This window comes from Setaria viridis, chromosome 9 (genome assembly GCF_005286985.2).
Source record: "Setaria viridis chromosome 9, Setaria_viridis_v4.0, whole genome shotgun sequence".
NCBI classification, from domain to species: domain Eukaryota; kingdom Viridiplantae; phylum Streptophyta; class Magnoliopsida; order Poales; family Poaceae; genus Setaria; species Setaria viridis.
This window is the reverse complement of record NC_048271.2, coordinates 6,620,205-6,641,137: the sequence shown is the minus strand read 5'-3', so window position 1 is coordinate 6,641,137 and position 20,933 is coordinate 6,620,205. Positions and strand designations below refer to the sequence as shown.

At 44.7% G+C, this 20,933-nt stretch overlaps 2 protein-coding genes and 1 long non-coding RNA gene across 3 annotated transcripts; 1 reads left to right on the top strand and 2 right to left on the bottom strand.

Moving 5' to 3' along the window:
* Positions 1–3,333: 3,333 nt before the first annotated feature.
* Positions 3,334–5,536, bottom strand: LOC117835154 (uncharacterized). Its single transcript, XR_011897237.1, has 3 exons — positions 4,784–5,536; positions 4,245–4,439; positions 3,334–4,160 (listed from the first exon to the last, which is right to left on the bottom strand). It is a non-coding gene; the product is annotated as an uncharacterized lncRNA (long non-coding RNA).
* Positions 5,537–5,724: 188 nt separating this feature from the next.
* On the top strand, positions 5,725–8,555 carry LOC117835153 (uncharacterized). The gene is made up of 2 exons (XM_034714525.2): positions 5,725–6,147; positions 6,926–8,555. Exon 2 carries the CDS (start codon positions 7,007–7,009, stop codon positions 8,249–8,251), a length of 1,245 nt encoding a protein of 414 aa, XP_034570416.1. The 5' UTR covers positions 5,725–6,147; positions 6,926–7,006; the 3' UTR covers positions 8,252–8,555.
* Positions 8,556–12,645: 4,090 nt separating this feature from the next.
* On the bottom strand, positions 12,646–19,319 carry LOC117835152 (sulfite exporter TauE/SafE family protein 4). The gene is made up of 12 exons (XM_034714524.2): positions 18,825–19,319; positions 18,547–18,706; positions 18,208–18,408; positions 18,011–18,072; positions 17,513–17,567; positions 17,316–17,380; positions 16,555–16,641; positions 16,234–16,284; positions 15,714–15,953; positions 13,868–13,961; positions 13,631–13,771; positions 12,646–13,249 (listed from the first exon to the last, which is right to left on the bottom strand). The coding sequence occupies exons 1-12, from the start codon at positions 19,302–19,304 to the stop codon at positions 13,173–13,175; spliced, it is 1,713 nt and encodes a 570-aa protein (XP_034570415.2). The 5' UTR covers positions 19,305–19,319; the 3' UTR covers positions 12,646–13,172.
* Positions 19,320–20,933: the final 1,614 nt, after the last annotated feature.

Here is a 20,933-nt window from a genome sequence, read left to right as displayed (position 1 = left end):
GTTTGTTACTGCGGACACTGACTGGCCAAACAAAGCGATTCCCATTTTTTTCTTTAAAAGACATTTGAGCTTCTGGTCGGCTTGGGGAGTTGACCATGTTTTCAGTTTATTAGTTCAGCTCGATTGAGTTGGTCGTGTCATCTTTATCTGGAATCCCTACCTTCTCCATTCCGGCATGTTTAATTTAATCATCGACGTATCATGCCCAGGGTCGCTCTCAGATCCGGGCGCGTCACCGTTCACCACCACGCGGAGCCATCTAACCCTAAACATCCAGAGGATTAGGCCGTGACGCGGTTTTCGCGTGTGCAGTGCACCCATCCATCCATCCTATCCTATTCGGCTATTCCTTCCTACCATGGCAGAGCAAACGTTGTTTGACCAATGACCACACAACACATGTGGCTGCCCCGGCCGTGTACGGTCAGCCTGCTTCACCAGCAGCAGGCCGCCATGTGTCCGTGTGCTCAGGTCAACAAGGCCACGTCACACGGTTGACCAACCACTGCTACAACGACGCATGTGTCAGTGTGATATGGTGTGAGAGAGAGAGAGAGAGGTGTGAGAAATGCCAGTGCTGTTTTTGGTCAGGTCCTGCACCTGACCGCATTTGCAATTGCATGGCAGCTCCTCACTGTTTGAAACGGAGGCACGGTCAGGCCTACCGTCTCCTACCCCTGTGCCTAACACCATGCCGGACCTGGAGTATGTGAGCGTGTACCAACACCACCTCGCTGCAAGTGCAACGCCATCGGACTCGACGCGAGAGCATGTGTTGGCGGCAGGCCGACCGGCCGGCGAAGACCGCGAGGAGGTGAGGTCAATGGGGGTTGCACTTGCACCCCGACGAGAACCCGTGCGCTCCGCAAGCGCAACACTTTCCCCCTTTCCGTTTCTACTAGGACCGGCGCCGAAAAGAGCTCAGCAACCCAAAGGCTCTCAAAGGCGTCTCGCGTAGTATCGGAGAGGCCAAAGGCCTTTCCGGCCTGCCTCCTTTTGTACTTTGTCAGTTGCTTAGCTGCTAAGCACGATAAAATTTCCATCTCGAGGGGAAAATAGAAAAATAGGTATTTTCATGATTTTTTCCAAACACAGTAAAAGAATACGTATGCAGTAGATATCGAGATTGATGAATCCACCGTAAGTGTCTCAATGTCTCAACTGTTATGTCGCCTAATAATATAGACAAATGCGAGTTTGCAAGATATCTTCGGTTGTCTCTAACAGTAAGCAAGTGGAAACGTTAAATAGTTTTTACACACCCTTCTTCCTCTAGTTTTAGTTTCACACGAAATGATCACTCTTATCATAAACACAAGTTTATTTAAAGTTGTGATGAGTCCATTTTTTCTACGTTTGACCATCGATAGTTTAGAATTTTAGACAAATTAACCAACACAAATTTGGACCAGGTTGGTTTTTATGATATAAAACCATTTTTATTTGAGATAGTATATTTTTCATGAAAGGCATATATAAAAAGGCCCATGTCATAATCCTAATTCCTAGTGGAGTTATATCCGTGATAATATGATAGTTTCCTTCTCTCTTAGGCACAAATGGTGTTTACTTCCTATATATTAGGATATCGACATGGTCTTTGTATGAACTTTTGTCTAAAAATATCTATAGATGCATTCATATATCACTACAATAACAAGAGTTACATATTATTAAAAATATATTTCATGATCAATCTATTAACATCAATCAATCTATATACCCTTCTAGCAATTGACGATCAAAGTTGACAAGGCTTTGACTTATGATGATTCTAAATGGACTTATACTAGTAACTAGATGCGTGATCTCGTATGGTAAGCCATGCATATTTGTTTAAAAATTTCCCTCACTATCTTTGCTCTACGAGTGCTTGTTTATTCTTCATCCTATACCACCAAGACATTTAACCTCCATCTCACGCTTGGCCAAAATACGCCTATAAATTCGTAAAAGACAAAAGTTTCCAAAGAGACATAGAGATTGTTTTTAGGCACGTTCAACAGTTTAGACGGTTGCCATCTGCAAGACCATACCATATCACATATAGATAGTGAATAGTGAAATAGACAACCTGTATAGAGATCTGTCTTTTAGATTGTTTGCAAAGTATTTAATCCATTTGTGGGCACATAAATCATGATGATCAAGTGTAAATTTGATATGTGTAGCCATTTTGTTGCTTGTATAATATAATGCAATTTGGGTTTAATCATTGACACATGAATTAGACATAGAAGCATAAATATAATATATATTTATAATAATTGATATTTGCAATACATAATATGATCATATAATAAAGACTCAATAGATTACTCATGTTGGTCTAGTTTTCCTTGCGGCCATAACGCTGCCAAATATGCTCAACCAAATCGTTCTTGAGCTGCTTATGTGTAGAGCGAGCACAGATAACCTTGTTTCTCCGAAGTACCTCTACGAAGCATGGGTTAGGATCATCACTTGTCCTCACTTCCGGTGATAGCACAATTGTTGCACTCAGATTGTCATTCAAATCCAATGAAATTTTGACCAACTCCTTCTCATCTTCGACTATCATATTATGGAGGATAATACAAGCTTGCATGATGTTAACAACATCATCCCATTTCCATAACCGTGCCGGACGTTTAACAATATCCAAACGAGATTGCAAGACACCAAATGCTCACTCGACATCCATCCTTGCCCCTTCTTGATGTTGTGGATATAATTTGTGCTTCTCCGTTTGAGGTTTTGATATTGTCTTCACGAAGGCAGCCCACTTTGGATAAATCCCGTCAGCAAGATAGTATCCTGTGTCATATTGCGTTCCATTTACAATATACTGTACTCTAGGGGCTTCTCCTTTTATCACCTCAATGAATAGCGGTGACTTATTCGGCACATTGATATCATTACAGGCCCGAACAGTACCAAAAATGCATGCCATATACGAAGATCTTGTGATGCAACTGCTTCAAGGATCATAGTAGGAACACGTTTGTCACCACAAGTAAACATGCCGGCCCAACCTTTAGGGCAATTCTTCCACATCCAGTGCATACAGGCCCTCATCATCTTCTTCGATGGCTTCATCAGGTGCTTCCAGTTCTTCATCGGACATGGCTTCACGTTGTAGGGCTTCACCGGACAGGGTTTTAGGTTCCAATGCTTCCAGTTCTTCATCAGTGGATTCAGTCGACATTGACAGGAATGTGGAGAAAAGAAGTATCTATGCATAGTGCCACCGATGGCCATGTATTTATACTGGAATATGTCACAATAAGTACGCGTGCAAAGAACATGTTCACACCTAACGTTAAAGATTTCACACACATGTTCACACCTTAATTAAATTCAGCAAATAATTTCTTCTTCAAATACTTCATTGATGTTGCATGATTAGCCTTTTCTTCATCTGACATTAGTCCTACATCTTGCTAGAGAAAACAGTTATAGGTCTCAAACATCCTAACTTCAGCTTCATACCTCTTTGCTTCCTTTTGGACTTTTCCTGCCTCCTTTTGCTCTTTTGCTCTAAGATGAGCAAGCTTTGCTGCTTCAAGTTTATCAGATGATAACTTTTGCTGTACTTCCAATACCTTAACCTGGTTTGCATGATCTTCATATTGGATTCTTCCCAGTGTACGGAGCTCCTCAATATAACTGTCACAAAGCTTGGACTTTTTATTTTTCTTGGCGGTCTTTTTAGCTTGTTTTTGCCCAATTGGCCTAGGGCATTGTACATTCTCCTCAACATCTACAACATCTGAATCTTTACGTGCCACTTCCTTATCTGAACCCTTTCTTTTACGTGCTACCTTTAGCCCATCGTTGTATGCTACCCACTTTGCCTCATTTTTGACAGCATACCACATATCCATTAAAATAAAAGGTCCAAGTTCATTGTCTACCATATAGAAGTGATGTGCCTTATCAATCCACATTTGATCATTGTATCCACTAATGAAAACTTTTTGAGCCTTTATCCAAGCATTATGGAAAAGGTCAGTCCATCTATTAATCTTGTGCCACCTTTCCTTGGCTTGCTTAAGATTTCTTTTCCTATTGCCGGGAGTAGTCTAGTTGTATGTATCAATAACATCAACCCAATACTGCTCATTCTTCCTATCAGCTCCTTGGGATGAGTCCGTCAAATTAAGCAACCAAGAGCTCATCTACAATTGTATAGAAAGTATTATATTGCTGTAATTGAATTATAATGTAACTGAAAAACAAAGCAACTGAATTAAGCAACTCACCAGCCTAACATCTTCTTCTTGTGTCCACAGGATTCGCTTCTCAGTCCTAACAACTTCATCCCCGCTATCGACATTAATACACTTATCATTAACCAATGATGAACGAGGGGTTGTTGTTTCTTCTTGTGATGGCGAAGTGTCCAAAGGCCGTGGCGGCTTGAATGGGACAAAAAGAGAAGGTCCCATTTGAGACATCTGAGAATAATATTTGATAAAGTTTGTGAAGCCACTAGGTAGTGTTGGATCATTATCCCCGCAGAAAATAGTACAATTAGATAAAGGATTAAATTACAAGCAGTTATCAAAACACATCCTACCTATTTTCCATAGAATTTTAGATCACTATTTTTCCATAGTTTCCATAGAATGTTATATCACTATTTTTCCATAGAAAGCTCATAACAATTTTAGATCTAATTTGACTGCAATCAGTGATTCAGAGCAAACTATTTTAGACCTAATTTGACTGCAATCACTAATTTAGAGCAAACTCATAAAAATTGAGAGCAAGCTCATAAAAATTGAGATTGATTTGTTACCATGTTGATGGATCCAAAGCTTGAGGATGCATCCATGGATGAGCAATCAGACTACCACCAATTCCTCGGTTCCAAAAAGCTCCATTCGGCAAGACATGGTCTCGGTGGAAAACAATCGATGGAGGTTGGGGTGCCGGTGAAGTTGGGATCCCTGAAGGACGATGGGGATTGAAAGGAGCAAGTACCTTCTGCTACTATCGCGCCTTCCTGCTCCACTACGACGGCCGCCGCCGCCCCCTTCCCTGCTGCCCCCCCCCTCCGCGCAGACTCCGCGTCTAGCAAATCACGGGTCGCCGCCGCATCTACCTGACCTCGACTCATCTTCAATTTCTTCTAGGGTTGGGAACAGATTGGGGAGCCGGAGGGGAAGCAGCTTTATGGGGGAAATTGAAGCGGAGGGAAGGAATTTGGCGGCCATGTTCCCGCGCCCCACGCCAAGTCTCTGGTGCCGCACAGGATCGAGCTCCGCCGTCGCGTGGGCGTGTAATGCTGCTGGAGCGGGCGGGAAGGCTTAGGAGCACGAGACTCCCATCGTCCCTTCGTGAGGCGACGACGCCCTCATCTCCCTTCATTTACTGATGTCCATATCATCTTTTTTTTTCCACCGTGGATAAAAAAGACGGCAAACAGACGGGTGTTGTACGTACCCTTAGACCAAAGAAGACGGCCATTTCCTCATTAAAGAAACGCAGCGCTAGGCAACAAAATCCACAGGCCACAGTGAGGTCAGTGCCTGCCCGAGTGGCAAACCGGCCTGACGCCGGCGAGCCCTCCAAGGCTCGCTGCTCCCAACCTCCAACCACACGGTGCCAAAGCCCCCAACCCCGAAGACAAGAAGCTCGACTGGTCTCGGCTCGGGCAAAGAATACTTCTCCTACCACCGAAAAGTCAGAAGAAAATCAGATAAAAAACCTCACCATTTCCCCTTCCTCCTCTCCTCTTCTCCCTCCCCTTGTTGCAAGCTGTGACTCCGAAGCTGCCGGTCTCCGTCCACATCGCGTCATAAATCCCTCTCCACCCCATCCCGACCTGGCACCTACCCCCCGCCATTCCAATCCCCCAATCCGCCTGGTGCACGCGCCCCGAATCCACCGTCGCATTTGTTGGTTCGCGAGCTGCAGCTCCCGCTAGCCCGTTCCGTTTCCGAGGGGGCGGTCGGCTCTAGGGGCCTGCGTGTATTTAGATCCGGTCTCCTGCCTTGCGCTAGTGGGGGAGCAGATTTAGGTGAACGAGCATCTTGATTTTTTTGGCCAATCTTTTTGCTCTAACCCACCTCGTGGTGTTCGTCGTATAAATCTTTCCGTGGGGGGTGGGAAGAGGAGACCAGGCCGAAGCAAGAACCGCGGTTTCAAGGATCCTCTCAGGTGAGCTTATTCCCGGCCCCGTTCTATCCCAAAGTTGGAATCATTTCTGTGTACGGTGGCCTTGCCCTGCGGGTTCTTGAGCTCCTTGGAGCCCTTTGGGTTTCCCTGAGTTCAAACATCCGCTGTTTCATGTCTGTGCCGCTGAGATTGGGGTTTCTTGTCTATTAAATCCCAGTAGTGGAGTGAAAATTTATTGTGGACTGAAATTGTTTTCTTTGATAATCGTGTGTTTGCAGCATAGATTGGGTGGTTAGATGTTTGGCTGTATGATTGGAATCCTCACCTGATGTATGGCCTTTTTCTCTGGTTTAGCTAATGCGATTGGGGGCTATGTGTTCTTTTCTGCATGAACTGATGGTTTTAACTCGTTGCTTAGGATGCCTCAGCCTTAATTTAAGCTTCTTGTATGGGTTGTACGTTGTAGAAATGTAGCTGCACGCTTCGCTCTTGTTCTGTTTTCAGTTATCCTAAGTGGGTTGTCCTAGATATCTGCACACAGCTTCAATAGAGGTACCTACTACCTAGTAGGAGATGTTGAAAGCCTTGGAGGTAGTTCAGATATCAAATGCATAGTTTGTATTGATATGATTGGCACGATTGTACACATATGGCATCTTTTTTTTTGGCTTTTCTCTGATGTCGTAGACAAGTAAATTGAAGCAAATGATCTTAGTGTTACTATTTGGTTCTTTCAAGTATTCCATCTTCCCTGTTTACCGGTACCCTCGGTCAATTGTATCAAGAAGGCTGCTTATACGTTAGTGACGTCTTATTTCAGGAACCACCAACTGTTCAAGTGCAAGTATTGGGAGTAAAAAAGAAGGATTTTAGAGGTTGCTGTTTTACCTCTGTCCTAACAATGTTGAGGCAGAGTTCTAGTAAAAATCACAGATCCAGAGGTCTGAAGCTAAAGAAGGCTCTCCAGATAACTCTCTTGGTTCTGGTTTCTGTTTGGTTGATCTACCAAGTTAAACATTCTTATGAGAAGAAGGCGTCATATAGCGAAGATGAAGGGAATGATCTGCATAAAGATGATAAGGACCAGGGGGAGGTAATCAGATTGGGCAGGAAGGACCTGCCTCCAAAGATTGAGGCTGATTCTTCAACGTTGGATGAGAAGGTTGAGGATGAAGAGAATGACGAAATGGAGCAAGAAATGAAGCATGATGAGAATGATGAAGACCCCATCGATGAGCAAGACCTGGAGAAGGATGATGATCTTCCTGAGCCTGGTGAACATTCTGCTGACAAGGATGGAGATGATGTGGGTGTGTTTGAGGATGAAGAGCGGAAGGAGCGGTCTCAGGAGGATCAAGAGAAGAGCTTCCATGGTGATAATGTTTCTAGCGCTGTTACTCATGACTCCCCATCATCTGAGCAAGAGGAGCTGTCCCATCATGCCCAAGAGAAGGTCTTATTCGTGGATGATGCTTCAATGGCAGTGCCTCATGAAAACCAGGAGGCTGGAAGCAAGGAGGAGGAAGTGCGCAAGGCTAGGGAGAAGAGTTTCAGAGGCGATGATGTGGCTAGCTCTGTGGATCATGATGCCAAGGTGAAAAAACCTCTCCCAGAGGAGCAATTGAACACCATGGATAGGATATTCGAAGGCACCACAAATTTATCTAATGGAGTTTCATTTCGAGGCCCTGGAGTAAATGGATCAAATGCTACCAGGGAACATGCAGCTACTCCAACTAATACATCTTCCCATCAGAATGCTGACATTCCTATCATGGACTCAGAAAGCAAGACCAATCCAACTCCAGCAAATTTGACCAGAGACCATGAGCAAAATAATTCAACTTTGAATGGTCAGCCAGAGCAGCAAGTGAATTCAACGGTGGTGCTGCAGGGCCAAGTACAGCCCTTGACTGACCAGACACCATCTGTTGAGTTGCATTCTCCACCAAATGGCACCTTGGCTCTGGTAACAGATGGGCAAAAGTCCGCATCCAGAGCTGGAGACGATGACAATAACACTGGCTCATCCTCCACCCTGGTGGACAATAAGGTCGAGGGTGAAGATGCTCACAAAGAAGACGTGGATGTCTCCACCAAAATAATGAACAGGGCAATGAGTGAAGAAGAAGTCGTCCCTGAATGATAGAGATCTCGTATTAGGCTCTGGTGTAACATGCAAGTTCATAGGACTTCATCTCCTAGACTCGGAGATGCAATGCAAGCAGGCTATCTCTATTGCTCCTCTTTTTGCAAAAGTTCGATAGATATCTGCGTTGTATTGCCTAGTAGTACATCGTAATGATCTGGGGCAGGTGATGAACAAGTAGCATGTACGCTCAAAGAAATATAGCGATTCCGCAGCTCAGAAGCTATGCTGCTGGAACCATATCCATATGCCAACTAGGCTATCTATGAAATGTCCATCCCGCCCACCTTTTGTGCCTGAATATGCCTACTTGTGAATTGTGATGTTTGCTGCAAGTTTTAGCCTGCTGATGAGTTTTTTTTCAAGATGAGAGCCCTTTGTCTTTGTAGCTACCATGGCAGCATTAGGTGCTCTCTCTCCTCTGATGCAGCGTAAGCTTCATCTGTACATGTTTTGCAGTTCCCTAGGCTAGACTACAAGTCATGATTCTGTCTCTGCCTCAGCATTCAGAGATTGTGCCGAATCCAATCTCCAAGAGTCTGAGGACCGGCCAAATATGATGCTGCAATCCTTGTCTTTCGCTTGAAATCATTGATGTCGATTTGTTTCTTTTTCCCAATCTTCAACATATTTTGCATTCATGGAATGTCATATGAACAATCTTTTTTTAAGTAAACATATCAACAATTTTGGTGTTAGAGACTGTCATGCCAGCCGATGTAAAATGACTTCCATCAATCCATGTATCATTGAAACTGACGCACTACCCGCAGTTATGTGATGATGTGACGTAATGTGAGTACTCCAAGTACTAGTATACTACCACTCTGTAGCCTGTACAGTGTGGTCCTGCCTTGCCTTTGTAAATTCACTCATACATGTGAGATCAGTTAAGGCCTGGGCTTCTGAACATCGGAAACTGTCGTGTCGATGTCGCCGCAGTCAATACCATACCCTGCCTCCGTGCCTCGACCTCCATTGAAATAAAGAAGTGAAATGATACAAAATGGCTGTGTCGGTTTTAGACCAAGGTTCAGGTTCGCCTCCTGAACTGTCTACACTTGCTTGGTTTCATGGCCGCGATCCTGCATGTTCTAGATCCACACAGAGCAATCATCCAGCAGGGCATACAACTGGAACCGCAAACAAAAACATCGCAGTCCAGAACGGCTTTGAAATGCGATCAGCGCCACTGACAGAGCTGCGCTGGACTGGTATTGACAATGTTCCGCTTCCATCCATAGGACCAACTGTTTGTGCTCTGCAGGTTTGCTGGAATCATATACCAACTAGGCAACTGTTAATGAGATGTACATCTCAGCCACCTCTGTTCTCTCTGGTGCATCCTAAGCTTCATCTGTACATCTGGGCTTTGTTGATGTCAGTTACCTCATTTTCCCCAACTTTAACATGTTTTCCATTGACACATACATATACCACAGTTCAGCACAGCTGGAAACGCGCACTCAGCTGAGCTGACTGAATGCCAATTGGCTGATATTTGCAGTGTTCCATGCGATGAAATATTCGCACATTTGCAGGCTAGCCTGGAGCTAGCGCAAGAATGGAGCACAAATACGCCTTCATGAGGAGGATGTGCAGGGCATCTTCAACGTGCCCCATGAGAGCCTGCTCCAGATATACTACATCTAAGAGATTGTTCTCTTCTTCCCTTCCGTGCTCAAATCCTTGTTCTCGGTTCCCGGATATGTAATTCGTCTTGTACAGAATAAAACAATGAGCTCCATGGTCGGTGCCATGGCACTGCCATCCTTCAGAGCGCACCAATTCCACGCGTCCGACTTGTTGGCGCGCCCGTCGTCCTCCGGCGCCGCCTCGTCCAACGCACCGACGGACGGCGACCGGGCAGAGGTCAAATGGCAGCTGGGGATCGGAACCCTGCGGAGAAGGGTTCGACGGCGGAGCATGGAGGAGGCGAGGAGGCACGAAGATGGTGGGGGCGAGCTGGAGACTCGCTTGCCCCGCCGCTAGCGGATCTCCGGCAAATCTACGTGGCCTGCAGCCTCGACGTCGGACGGGGCAACGATCCACGAGAGAAGCAGAGGATAGCAGGTAGAAATTGTATTTAACTTAGGGGTTTATTTGTTTATTTGTAAATATTTGGGTCGCGATTATTAATCGCGGGAGGCTTTATAAAAATAGTAGGGGTTTATATGTAAATAGTTGGATCGCGACTATTAATCGCGATCCAATTTAGGATCTTATTGAAAATGCTAAGAGATCTATTTGTAAATAGTTGGATCGCGATTATTAGTTGCGATCCAATTCAGGGGGTTTTCTGTAAATTACGCTCTCTCTCTCTCGCTGCTTTCCTCTCCTGCCTCCGGCGGCCGGCGTCGATGGCGAGCCCGCCGGGGCCCCTGCCGCCCCCTAAAATCCTTCGCCAGTCTCAGCGAAGGACGCCGGAAACTCGTCGCGCGAGGACACCGCCGCCGATGGGAGGCTTAGCTGGACGGGCGCCACAGCCGACAATCTAGATTCGAGATGTCTTCATCATCCAGCAGCTTGCGGCCCTCGTCGTTAGATCAATGTCTCCCTCGAACCGGTTTCTCAGCATCTCTTCCATCGATCCCTCTTCGAGAAATCTTCTGGACTTCAAAGCTTCTGGGGCAGGTGATGAACAAGAAGCATGTACGCGCAAAGAAATATGCGATTCCGCAGCTCAGAAGCTTTGCTGCTGGAATCATACGCCAAGTAGGCTATCAATGAAATATCCATCTCGCCCACCTTTGCGCCTGAATATGTAGTTGTGAATTGTGATGTTTGCAAGTTGTAGCCTGCTTTGTCTTCGTAGTTACCATGGCAACATTAGACGCTCTTCACCTATGATGCAGCCTAAGTTTCATTTGTATATGTTTAGGGTGCGTTTGACAGAGCTCCCACAGCTGATTCTTTGATGAATCCAGCAGGAACTCTGCCAAACAATTTTTCAGCTGATTTTGTGAAATGATTCTCTGAAATGAATTAAAAAGTTGGGAGCTAAAAAAATAGCTTCTTCTGATTTTGCATCCTAACTGTTAAAGAATCAAAGAGAATCAATTTTTAGCCATAGAATCACTTCTCTCAGAGAATCAGCTTCCACAGAGAATCAAAATCAGATGTAACTCTACCAAACAGACCCTTAGCTTCAATCAACCGTAGATGTTCTGCAGTTCCCTGGACTAGACTACAGGTCATGATTCTGTCTGTGCCTCAGCCTTCAGAGATTGTGCCCTGGACTAGACTACAGGTCATGATTCTGTCTGTGCCTCAGCCTTCAGAGATTGTGCCATCCAACCTCCGAGAGCCTGAAGTACCGGCTAATATGATGCTGCAATCCTTGTTTTTCTTCTTTTTTTTGGAACGTCCCTTGTTTTTCCCTTGAAATCATTGATGTCAATTTATTTCTTTTTCCCAATCATACACATTTTGCATTGACGCCTTAACGGAATGACATATGAACAATCTTGGTGTTAGAGACTTGGCATCCAGCCGATGTAAAATTACTTCCATCAATCCATGGTATCAGGCATGGTAATATGGTATCCATAGTACTCTCTAGCCTGTACAGTGTGGTCCTGTCTTGCCTTTGTAAATTCACTCATACATAACATGTGAGATCAGTCAAGCCCAGGACTTCTGAACATCGGAAACTGTCGTGTTGATTTCGCCGCAGTCAACACGACCAAGGTTCAGGTTCGCCCCATGAACTAGACCAGTCTACACTCCGTTCGTGGCCATGATCCTGCTTCCTGCATATTCTAATTTCTAAGGTCCAATTAGGACAATCATCCAGCAGTGCAGAGTGCAGACGACTGGAACTACAAATCCAGATGCAAATATCGCAGTCCAGAACGGCTTGGAATTGCGCTAATCGCTACTGACAGAATCGCACCACTGGACTGAAATTGACAATGTTCCATTCATAGGACAGATGTTTGCGCTCTGCAGGTTGTTGGAATCATATGCCAACTAGGCAACTATCAGTGAGATGTACACATCTCAGCTACCTTTGTGTCTGAAATTCTGAGTATGCGAAGAGCTGTGAAGTGTGATGCTTGCTTGCAATGTTATAGCCTGGAAGCCCTTGTGTTGGGAATTAGGGAAGTTACCATGGCAACATTGTGCTTCAGACAACAAAGCCTGTACTGTGTGGTCCTGTGTTCCTTCCTATCGTGAATTCATTCATCCATGTGAGATTATTTAAGCCCAGCGCTTCTGAACATTGGAAAGTTTCCAGCCGCAGTCAATGACTACCGTGCATATCGGAGCAAACATTGACAGCCATTTTGACCTTGTAGGCTTGTAGCTGCAGCTCGACTGGTCTACCTACGCTTTGGTCATGCTTAAGTGCAACAAGCATGATCATCCTACTGCAGAACTGCAATCGATTCAAATTCAAAATTGCAAATATACATACACCACAGTTCAGCACGGCTGGAAACGCTTTCAGCTGCACTGACAGAACGCCAATTGGTTGATATTTACAGTGTTCCATGCGACAAAATATTCGGACTTCTGAGGCTAGCCTGGAGCTAGCACAAGAATGGACGACAAATACTAACTGACTGGTTAGCCAGGAGCTAACGCAGACGTGACAAAACCAAGACCGACACACGCATTCGCAGGTTAGCCAGGAGCTAACACACGCGTGACATGACATGACAAAACCTTTGCCAACTACTCCCACGGTCCCACTAGACCGACGCATACGGTCTGTCGGGTTAGCCAGGAGCTAACCCAACCTGAATTTACTACTACGACTCTTCTGTCGGGCAAGATGCGTGCAGGTTAGCGAGGAGACAATCTGCGTGCACTCTTGACGACTTTATTGTTCTAAACTTTTGGGGGAGATTAGGTCAATTAGGTATTGGCCTGGACTCTCCCGGATGTATCAACAGTCTGATGCTGTGTAGAGTTACTTGCAGAAGTCGAGGAACCCCATGTATTCGTGGTTGTTGATCATCGAAATGCTCTTCCGGGTCCCAACAACTCCTGAAATTCAACAAAACAACATGTCTTAGAAAAATATGTGAAAACAATTAAAATTTTACTTTGCAAAGTAACACAGGTAGAAGAACTTAGCAAGCAGAGCTATGTTTGCGGACACAGTAGTAGTACGAGAGTATTGAAACTCGTTTTTCTCAAGGATGCATGTTAATTGCAGAAAAGATTTTAAGCAATACCAATTCACGCCATGCTCGGTTTTTCAGGAAAATATGTACATGTTACTAACACTAATTTCGTTTGGCTCAATTTCAATTCGACTGGTGTGAGGTTAGGTTAGCAATTCATTAAGTTAAAGTAAAGCAAACAGCAGCTTCAAAAAGAAAAGGTAAAGAAAACAAGTAACCAAGCTTGACAAATGGCCCATACCCATTGTAAGAGCACTGGCGAAGATGACAGAGGAGAGGATGAAGACAATCAGCGATGCCCTCTTGAGCACGTGCACAATCTTCCTAACCAAGCACTGACCCCAAAATCCAGCCAGTATGGAAACGAAGATGAGATAGGCAGCTGCAGATAGAGAAAACAGAGCACATTACTGTGGAACAATCATACACTGAAAAATGTTAAGAAATTTGTAGACAGACTTGGCAACCATGGATTTACCAAAAGGGATGGGAAATCTGTGCAGGAAATAGAACTCCACCACAGAGAGGGAGGAGGAGAACATCATCACAAATGTTGCTGTTGCACTTGCAACCTGCAAGACAATGCAATATTTGATCTTAGTATCGTTTGCCGAGGAAAGAAATGTATGAACGTGGAGATACAAAAGTGGTGACATTCATGCCTCCTATGAAATTACAAGGTGTGCATGTCAGAGGTCAAATAAGCCCTACAAAGTGTGAACAGCCTACAATAGATTATAATTGATCAATCAACTGGGCCTTTTCAGGTTGACTACTCTAGCTCTCTCACAGTAAATGCTCAGTTTGCTTTTATTTACCCATTGCAAGGTACTTGTTAACGAATCTTGGATCACCCAATGGTAACTTTACCAATGACACAAGAAGCATTTCAAAACTAAGAGATAGATGTACTGGTACTGCTAATCATATTATAAATTACTATCCAGGTTTCACCCAGATGATCTGTACACACAAATGACACTCACATCCACACCTGTCAAGGTATAGCATGTAACCATATATACCACCAACCAACAAAGATCACATAGGGTTCATACAATACAACTACCAGCCACCTGTACCCAGGCAAAGCTGCTTCCTTTAGGATGATATATTGATATCCATATTTCTGAGGCAAATTATAGGGGTGCGATGAGCATTTTGGACCGTGCCAATGAGTTGAGTTATTTTATTATGATATGGCCGGCGGGTGGGGGGGCTTAACTGCAAAATAATCCCACCACTAACCCTATCCATTGGATTAGCATCTTGTGGCCTTGATTCATAGTTTCCAAGGTTGCACGGGGTAGATGGTTTGCACTAGATACGTTCCCATTTAATATAACCCAACTGATGAGACAATAATCCTGTTATTGCTAAAAGGTATAAATAATGCTATAGATGTGAAGATCTACCATCTATATCTAGCTCAGTTTATGATAGCATGGTGCTTATGCAATAAAAAGTTACAATTCCGGAGAAGAAATCAGGAGAAAACTAGTAGAAATTTTAGACACTGCCACATGAAAACTGGCAACAGCAACAGGAAAATGTTAAAATCCGATACAATTTGTCAGAAGCAATCTGTTTCACATGCCAAAATAGGGATTTACTGCTACAAAAATGATTTCAAGCTTATAACTCGTTTACAAATAAACAAACATGAAGATGTTCAAGGTTGACTGATTAAATCTATTCTTAGCCAAAAAAAAAAGACTTTCAATCTCTATATTGCGAATGTGCTTTTAGTCCTACCGCAAATCATTTAAGAAATGTGTCACGAGTGGAGAAAATGCATGCAATAGCAAAATTGTATCTAGATTGATCTCTTCATGTAACTGGACTGTTGATGATAAGATACAAGTTCTGTCTTAATTGAAAAAGGCTAACTCCTTGGTGACTCGTGACAAGATATCATTTCAAATATGTTGTATGGATGTATGCTAACATACAGTTCGGCTTGATAATATTTGAAAAAAAAATTCGAAACAGGCTCCTCCCATTTCCATTCAAAAGAACGGAAATTCCACATGTTTGATGATACAGAAAAGATAAGATAACCTGTTGCAGCATAGTCTACCTACCCTGGTTCAAGCTAGGTAAGCTAGTACAGTTCGACCCCAGGCTTCCCAGGGACTAAGTCACGTACATCGTCGTTTCAGCAAGGGATTACACATTAGCAGGAAAAGTCGAGCGCAGATTGGCTCAACAGATCAAAAGAACAGCGCAGAGATGTCTCCCATCCATCAGACGGCTTGAGGATAATATTTGAAAATGAACTACTTGAAATGAAATTTGGCATGAATCTGGGGTAATTTACATACCTGAGGTATGCAACCGAGCTCAAGAAGAAGTGGGCCAAGGATGAACCCACCACCAGATCCAAGAAGACCACCAACAGTCCCGCCAAGGAGACCACAGAAGGCGCAGAACATCAGTTGTGCTGGTGACCACTCAATAGAGGCCTCACACACACACTCTGAGTTTCCGTTCATACGGCGAGCACGGCTTTCCCTGCATAGCTTCACAGCCTCCCACAGGAACACACTCACCGCAACCGGAACCTAAAATATTTAGCACAGCGTTAAAAAGTATGAACCAGAAGGGTTTTCATCTGTTCTAATTTGTGTGTAACATAATTAAATGTCAGCGTTCCATGTGCAACAAAACAAAGGTCAATGTTTGGTGGGGAGTCAAGAGCTGATTAAAAAGTGGCTGGTGTATGTGCCAATCTAGGCCAACGTGAACACAACAACATAAGTTTTAATAATAAATTGAAAGACAGCCTGGCAGATATAATGTCAGTTTAGACAAAACAGTGGCACAAAGTAAAACAATCATCACCTGTAGAATGTTGATCACCCAGTAGAAAGTGCTGCATGATTTTGAATTATTCTGCGAGGGAAGGAAAAGTTACTGAAGTTAATAACCATTTTTTCCATCAATAGGAGACAATAAAAGGAGTCGAAGGACCACTGGCAGGTGGTCTACTATTCGCATGTGCACAAGAGTAACTGAGCTTTGGACAGTCGGTAAATTATCCGAAAGCGATTGAATTTTGGGAGAAATGGGGCCATTATCTTTTTCAGATACCAATCATTGCTATGAAGATTGCCTGTTTTTAAGTAGGAAATATAAAAATTATTCTCAGTGTAGAAGGGAGACCTTGAGAACTTGCAGCACCAAGAAAAATGACCAGACAGACATTAGAACTAGGATATTCTTCCACCTCAAATTGAACAGAAAAGTCTCCTGAAATAATAAAAAAAAAGACAGTTCAGCGATTAGATCACATGGGGACAAACTGTCTTTTGTTTCTTCTTGCTTTTTTGCATGTTCAGAGCATCTATCAACATCCCCTAGGCCCTAACCATGTTATATACCCCAGAATGCCCTAAGCATGTTAGTACATAGCCAAGAATCACTGAGTGGATATGAATAATACTTTGACAACCAATAATGGCATTGTTTCAAAGGTGGATCTGAAAGCTCATTCATACTATATGATAATGGCCTGGTTTGGTTCGGTTGCTTATTTTTAAGCACCCGTCACATCGAATGTTTAGATACTAATTAGGAGTATTAAACGTAGACTATTTACAAAATCCATTACATAAGCGGAGGCTAAACGGCGAGACGAATCTATTAAGCCTAATTAGTCCATGATTTGACAACGTGTTGCTACAGTAAACATTTGCTAATGATGGATTAATTAGGCTTAATAGGTTCGTCTCGCCGTTTAGCCTCCACTTATGTAATGGGTTTTGTAAATAGCCTACGTTTAATACTTCTAATTAGTATCTAAACATTTGATGTGACACTTGCTAAAAATAAGCGGAACCAAACGCCCCCTATGTCGTAAGCTCCACAGTTGCTTAGGAACCTCCGAATGCAAACGATAGGTATGTGTAGTTGTTGTGGCTTACCAATGCAGACTTCACCTTGGGCTGAGGCTGAGTCAAGAGGGGCTCATAGCTAGGGTCAATGACCACTGCACAAGTACAAGTCCAACCAAAAGATGTCAAATCATAAAATGAATATTAGCTCAAAGTGAAAGTAACTGATGCTTAGCTTTATCAGAAAAGCATTTCAAAACTATCATGCAAGCGGTACAGTTTCCTACCATCATTTGCGGCACAGGCAGCCTTTGATTGCTCTTCTCTCTCACGTGTCTCCATCTGCAATCATTCACCACATGGGTTAGCAGAATAGAGACTGGGATGTTTGGATCCTTGAGCTAAAGTTTAGTCCATGTCACATCGAATCTTCGGAGGCTAATTAGAAAGACTAAACATGAGTTAATTATAAAACTAATTACACAGATGGAGGCTAATTCGTGAGACGAATCTATTAAGCCTAATTAATTCATGATTAGCACATGTTTACTGTAGCATCACATTATCAAATCATGGACTAATTAGGCTTAATAGATTCGTCTCGCGAATTAGCCTCCATCTGTGCAATCGGTTTTGTAATTAGCCTATGTTTAATACTCCTAATTAGTATCTAAACATTCAATATGACAGGGACTATACTTTAGTCCTGCGAACCAAACGGTGCCTATCAGGACACAGTCATTCGACAGCAAACTTCGCAAATGTGACATGTGACAGGAACCAACCAGAATCATGGTCTCCTCCCTCCACATGAGAATTCCCTTGTAGAACGACCTGGACGAAGTGCCTGCAACAAAATTGATCACACCAAACACGCCTCCATCTCAGCAATCTCACTGGACACAGAAAGTAGCAGGACCGAGCAAAGAGTATATGCGGCTGGCTCAAATTTAGCGGCATGGTAGAGGCAAGCGCTGATTACCTACGAAGAGGATTATGATGAGGACGGTGATGAGCCAGTAGGGGAAGACGACGCTGAGCTCGACGCCGATGGTGATGCCAACCATGAGCATGGGCTGGAAGAGCAGCGCCAGCTTGTAGTCGATGACGGGCGCCTCCTTGGTCGGGTGCGACACCTGGAGGTTGTACCACACGGACGACGCCGAAGCCCCCATGATCATGCCTGCGCCCAAACCGAACCAAGCGAGCACGCACGCACGCGTGTGAGCGAGAAGCAAATCAGTAGACGCATGCATCGGCAGTTGAGTTCGGCACAAACCGGCGCCGGTGTGGCGGCTTGCGTGTGCGGGAGATAGCTTACATTTGGAGAGCGCGGCGGCGGACTTGGTGTCGAAGCCAACGACGAGGTTGAGCATGGGCACGAAGATCCCTCCACCGCCGACGCCGCCTACGGTGCCGAACGCGGAGCCGAGGAACCCAATAACGGTGGCCACCACCACCCGCCAGTTGAACGCGAGGTCCTGGAGAAAACCCACCGGCGAGATCAGAACTGATGAGCGCGACGAAAACCGGCTACCGGGAGGGGGGGCGGGGGGCGCGGGAGGGAGGGAATGATAGGCAAAAGAGCAAACGGCTTACGGGCCAGACGCGCGCGGTGCGGGAGGCCAGGCGTAGCAGCCCATCGTTGCGCCCGGCGGCGGCGCGCGGGTCCGCGGCGGAGAGGACGAAGCAGGCGAGGACGGCCGCGCAGGCGGCCCCCGCGGCGACGTAGGCGAGGAGCCCCCGCGTGCTGGCCCTGTTGAGGCGGCCGTAGAGTGAGCCCGCGTTCCCCTCCATCACCATGCAGGCGCCGCGCGCGGCGACGGCAGCAGCAGCAGCACCTTCCACGAGCGGAGGAAATGCGGAGAGAATTTGAGGAAGACGGCGAAGGGGGAGAGGGGAAGATAGGGAGAGGGGAATGGCGGGCGCCCGCCTCCGCCCCGCTCCTTTATAGGCGGCGGCCGTGCCAGCAGGACGCAAAGCGAGGCGGGTGCGGATGAGGAGGGGTCGAGATCGATCGCGGCCCGTGGGAGATTGAGGAGCGAGGCACGAGGAGGAGGCGCGTTTGGATTTTGGCATCGCCGAGTCGTGACGGCCCGCAACCGCAGCGGCAGCGGCGAGCGCGCCAGGGTCACGTACGCGGTGGGGCCGAGTCGTCTGGCTCACTGGCCCCGTAACGCCCCCGCAGCCCCGCTCGCCTGCCTGCCAGCGGCCAGTCAACCGGTCAATTTCTGATGGCAAGCAGAGTTACCGCGCGGTGATTTCGCAGATGTAAATTGGCATTTATCTATTCCGTAACTGGCATCGACTCCGTGCATTCCTAGTTTATTTTAAGCACATGTCACATCAAAATATTTAAATACTAATTAGAAGTATTAAACGTAGCTATTTACAAAAACTCATTACACAGATGGAGGCTAAACGACGAGACGAATCTATTAAGCCTAACTAATCCATCATTAGCAAATGTTTACTGTAACACATTGTCAAATCATGAACTAATTAGGTTTAATAAATTCATCTCGTCGTTTAACCTCCACTTATGTAATAAATTTTATAAGTAGTTTACGTTTAATACTTCTAATTAGTATTTAAACATAATGGATGCTAAAAATAAGTAAAAGTAACCAAACGAAGCCGTAGTCGCAGACTCGCAGCTCGCAGTCGCTCTCTTCCTCCAAACCGTGCCGGGGTGAAACTTTGTCAAGCGGCAGAGATCAGACGCAGCCTTCCTCTAGTAAAGCGCTTTCGCTGCATGTTCCGGCGCGTTACGAGAAGACGGGAAACAGATGGTTCGCTAGTACTTCCTTAAACAGCGCAAAATTAATAGGCAGGCGTTGTCAAGATCAGATTGCCAGGATCCCGACTCCCGAGCGCGTTGGTCATTATCAGGGATGGATTTGTCTCCCTCCCACTTGATTATGGGCGTGACAACGGGTAATTAATGTCATCCCATTTGACACTATACAAAAAGAAGATTCCCCATCACATCAAACTTACGGTACATGTATGAAGTAATGAATGTAGATGAAATCAAAAACTAATTGCACAGTTTTGTTGTACTTTGTGAGACGAATCTTTTGAGCCTAATTAGTCAATATTTGGACAATAATTTACAAATAGAAACGAAACGCTACAGTGATTTTGGTTATCCAAAGTTGGACAACTAAACAAGACCTTAGTTCCCCTTTCCCAACTTTGGCACTATGCAAAAAGAAGATTCCCCATCATATCAAACTTGCGGTACATGCATGGAGTACTAAATATAGACGAAATCAAAAATTAATTGCACAGTTTTGTTGTACTTGCGAGACGAATCTTTTGAGCCTAATTAGTTATATTTGGATAATAATTCACAAATACAAACGAAATATTATAGTTGCGCATTTATGGTAAAATGTAAACTTTTGGGAACTAAACGAGGCACTGGTTGATTTGAAAACTGGTATCACTCTCTCTTGTAGAGTAGTTTACCCTTAACGTTGCATGAACCGTTGATGCGCAGTAGCTTTGTTGTCGATGCAACCTTGTTTTCATAACATGGAGGGGAAATGACAGCGGTAGCTAACTTGGGGGCTCAGAATGAGTATATTCTCAATTACAAAGGTCCGTAAGTTATAATTCTCGTACAATTATTTCTTCTTTCGATTTCGTGCAAGGAATTTATAAATTTTCAAATATATCTATACAACCTTGCAAATCGTCTTT

Bases quoted from the DNA above. Each gene is read 5' to 3' on its own strand.
- LOC117835153 (XM_034714525.2), top strand. From the start codon at position 7,007: ATGTTGAGGCAGAGTTCTAGTAAAAATCACAGATCCAGAGGTCTGAAG.
- LOC117835152 (XM_034714524.2), bottom strand. From the start codon at position 19,304: ATGCCAAAATCCAAACGCGCCTCCTCCTCGTGCCTCGCTCCTCAATCT. The intron at 17,381-17,512 runs GTAGGAAACTGT...GTACTTGTGCAG, and splicing joins TGCCTGTGCCGCAAATGATG to TGGTCATTGACCCTAGCTAT. The intron at 16,642-17,315 runs GTAAGCCACAAC...TTATTATTTCAG, and splicing joins CCAAGGTGAAGTCTGCATTG to GAGACTTTTCTGTTCAATTT.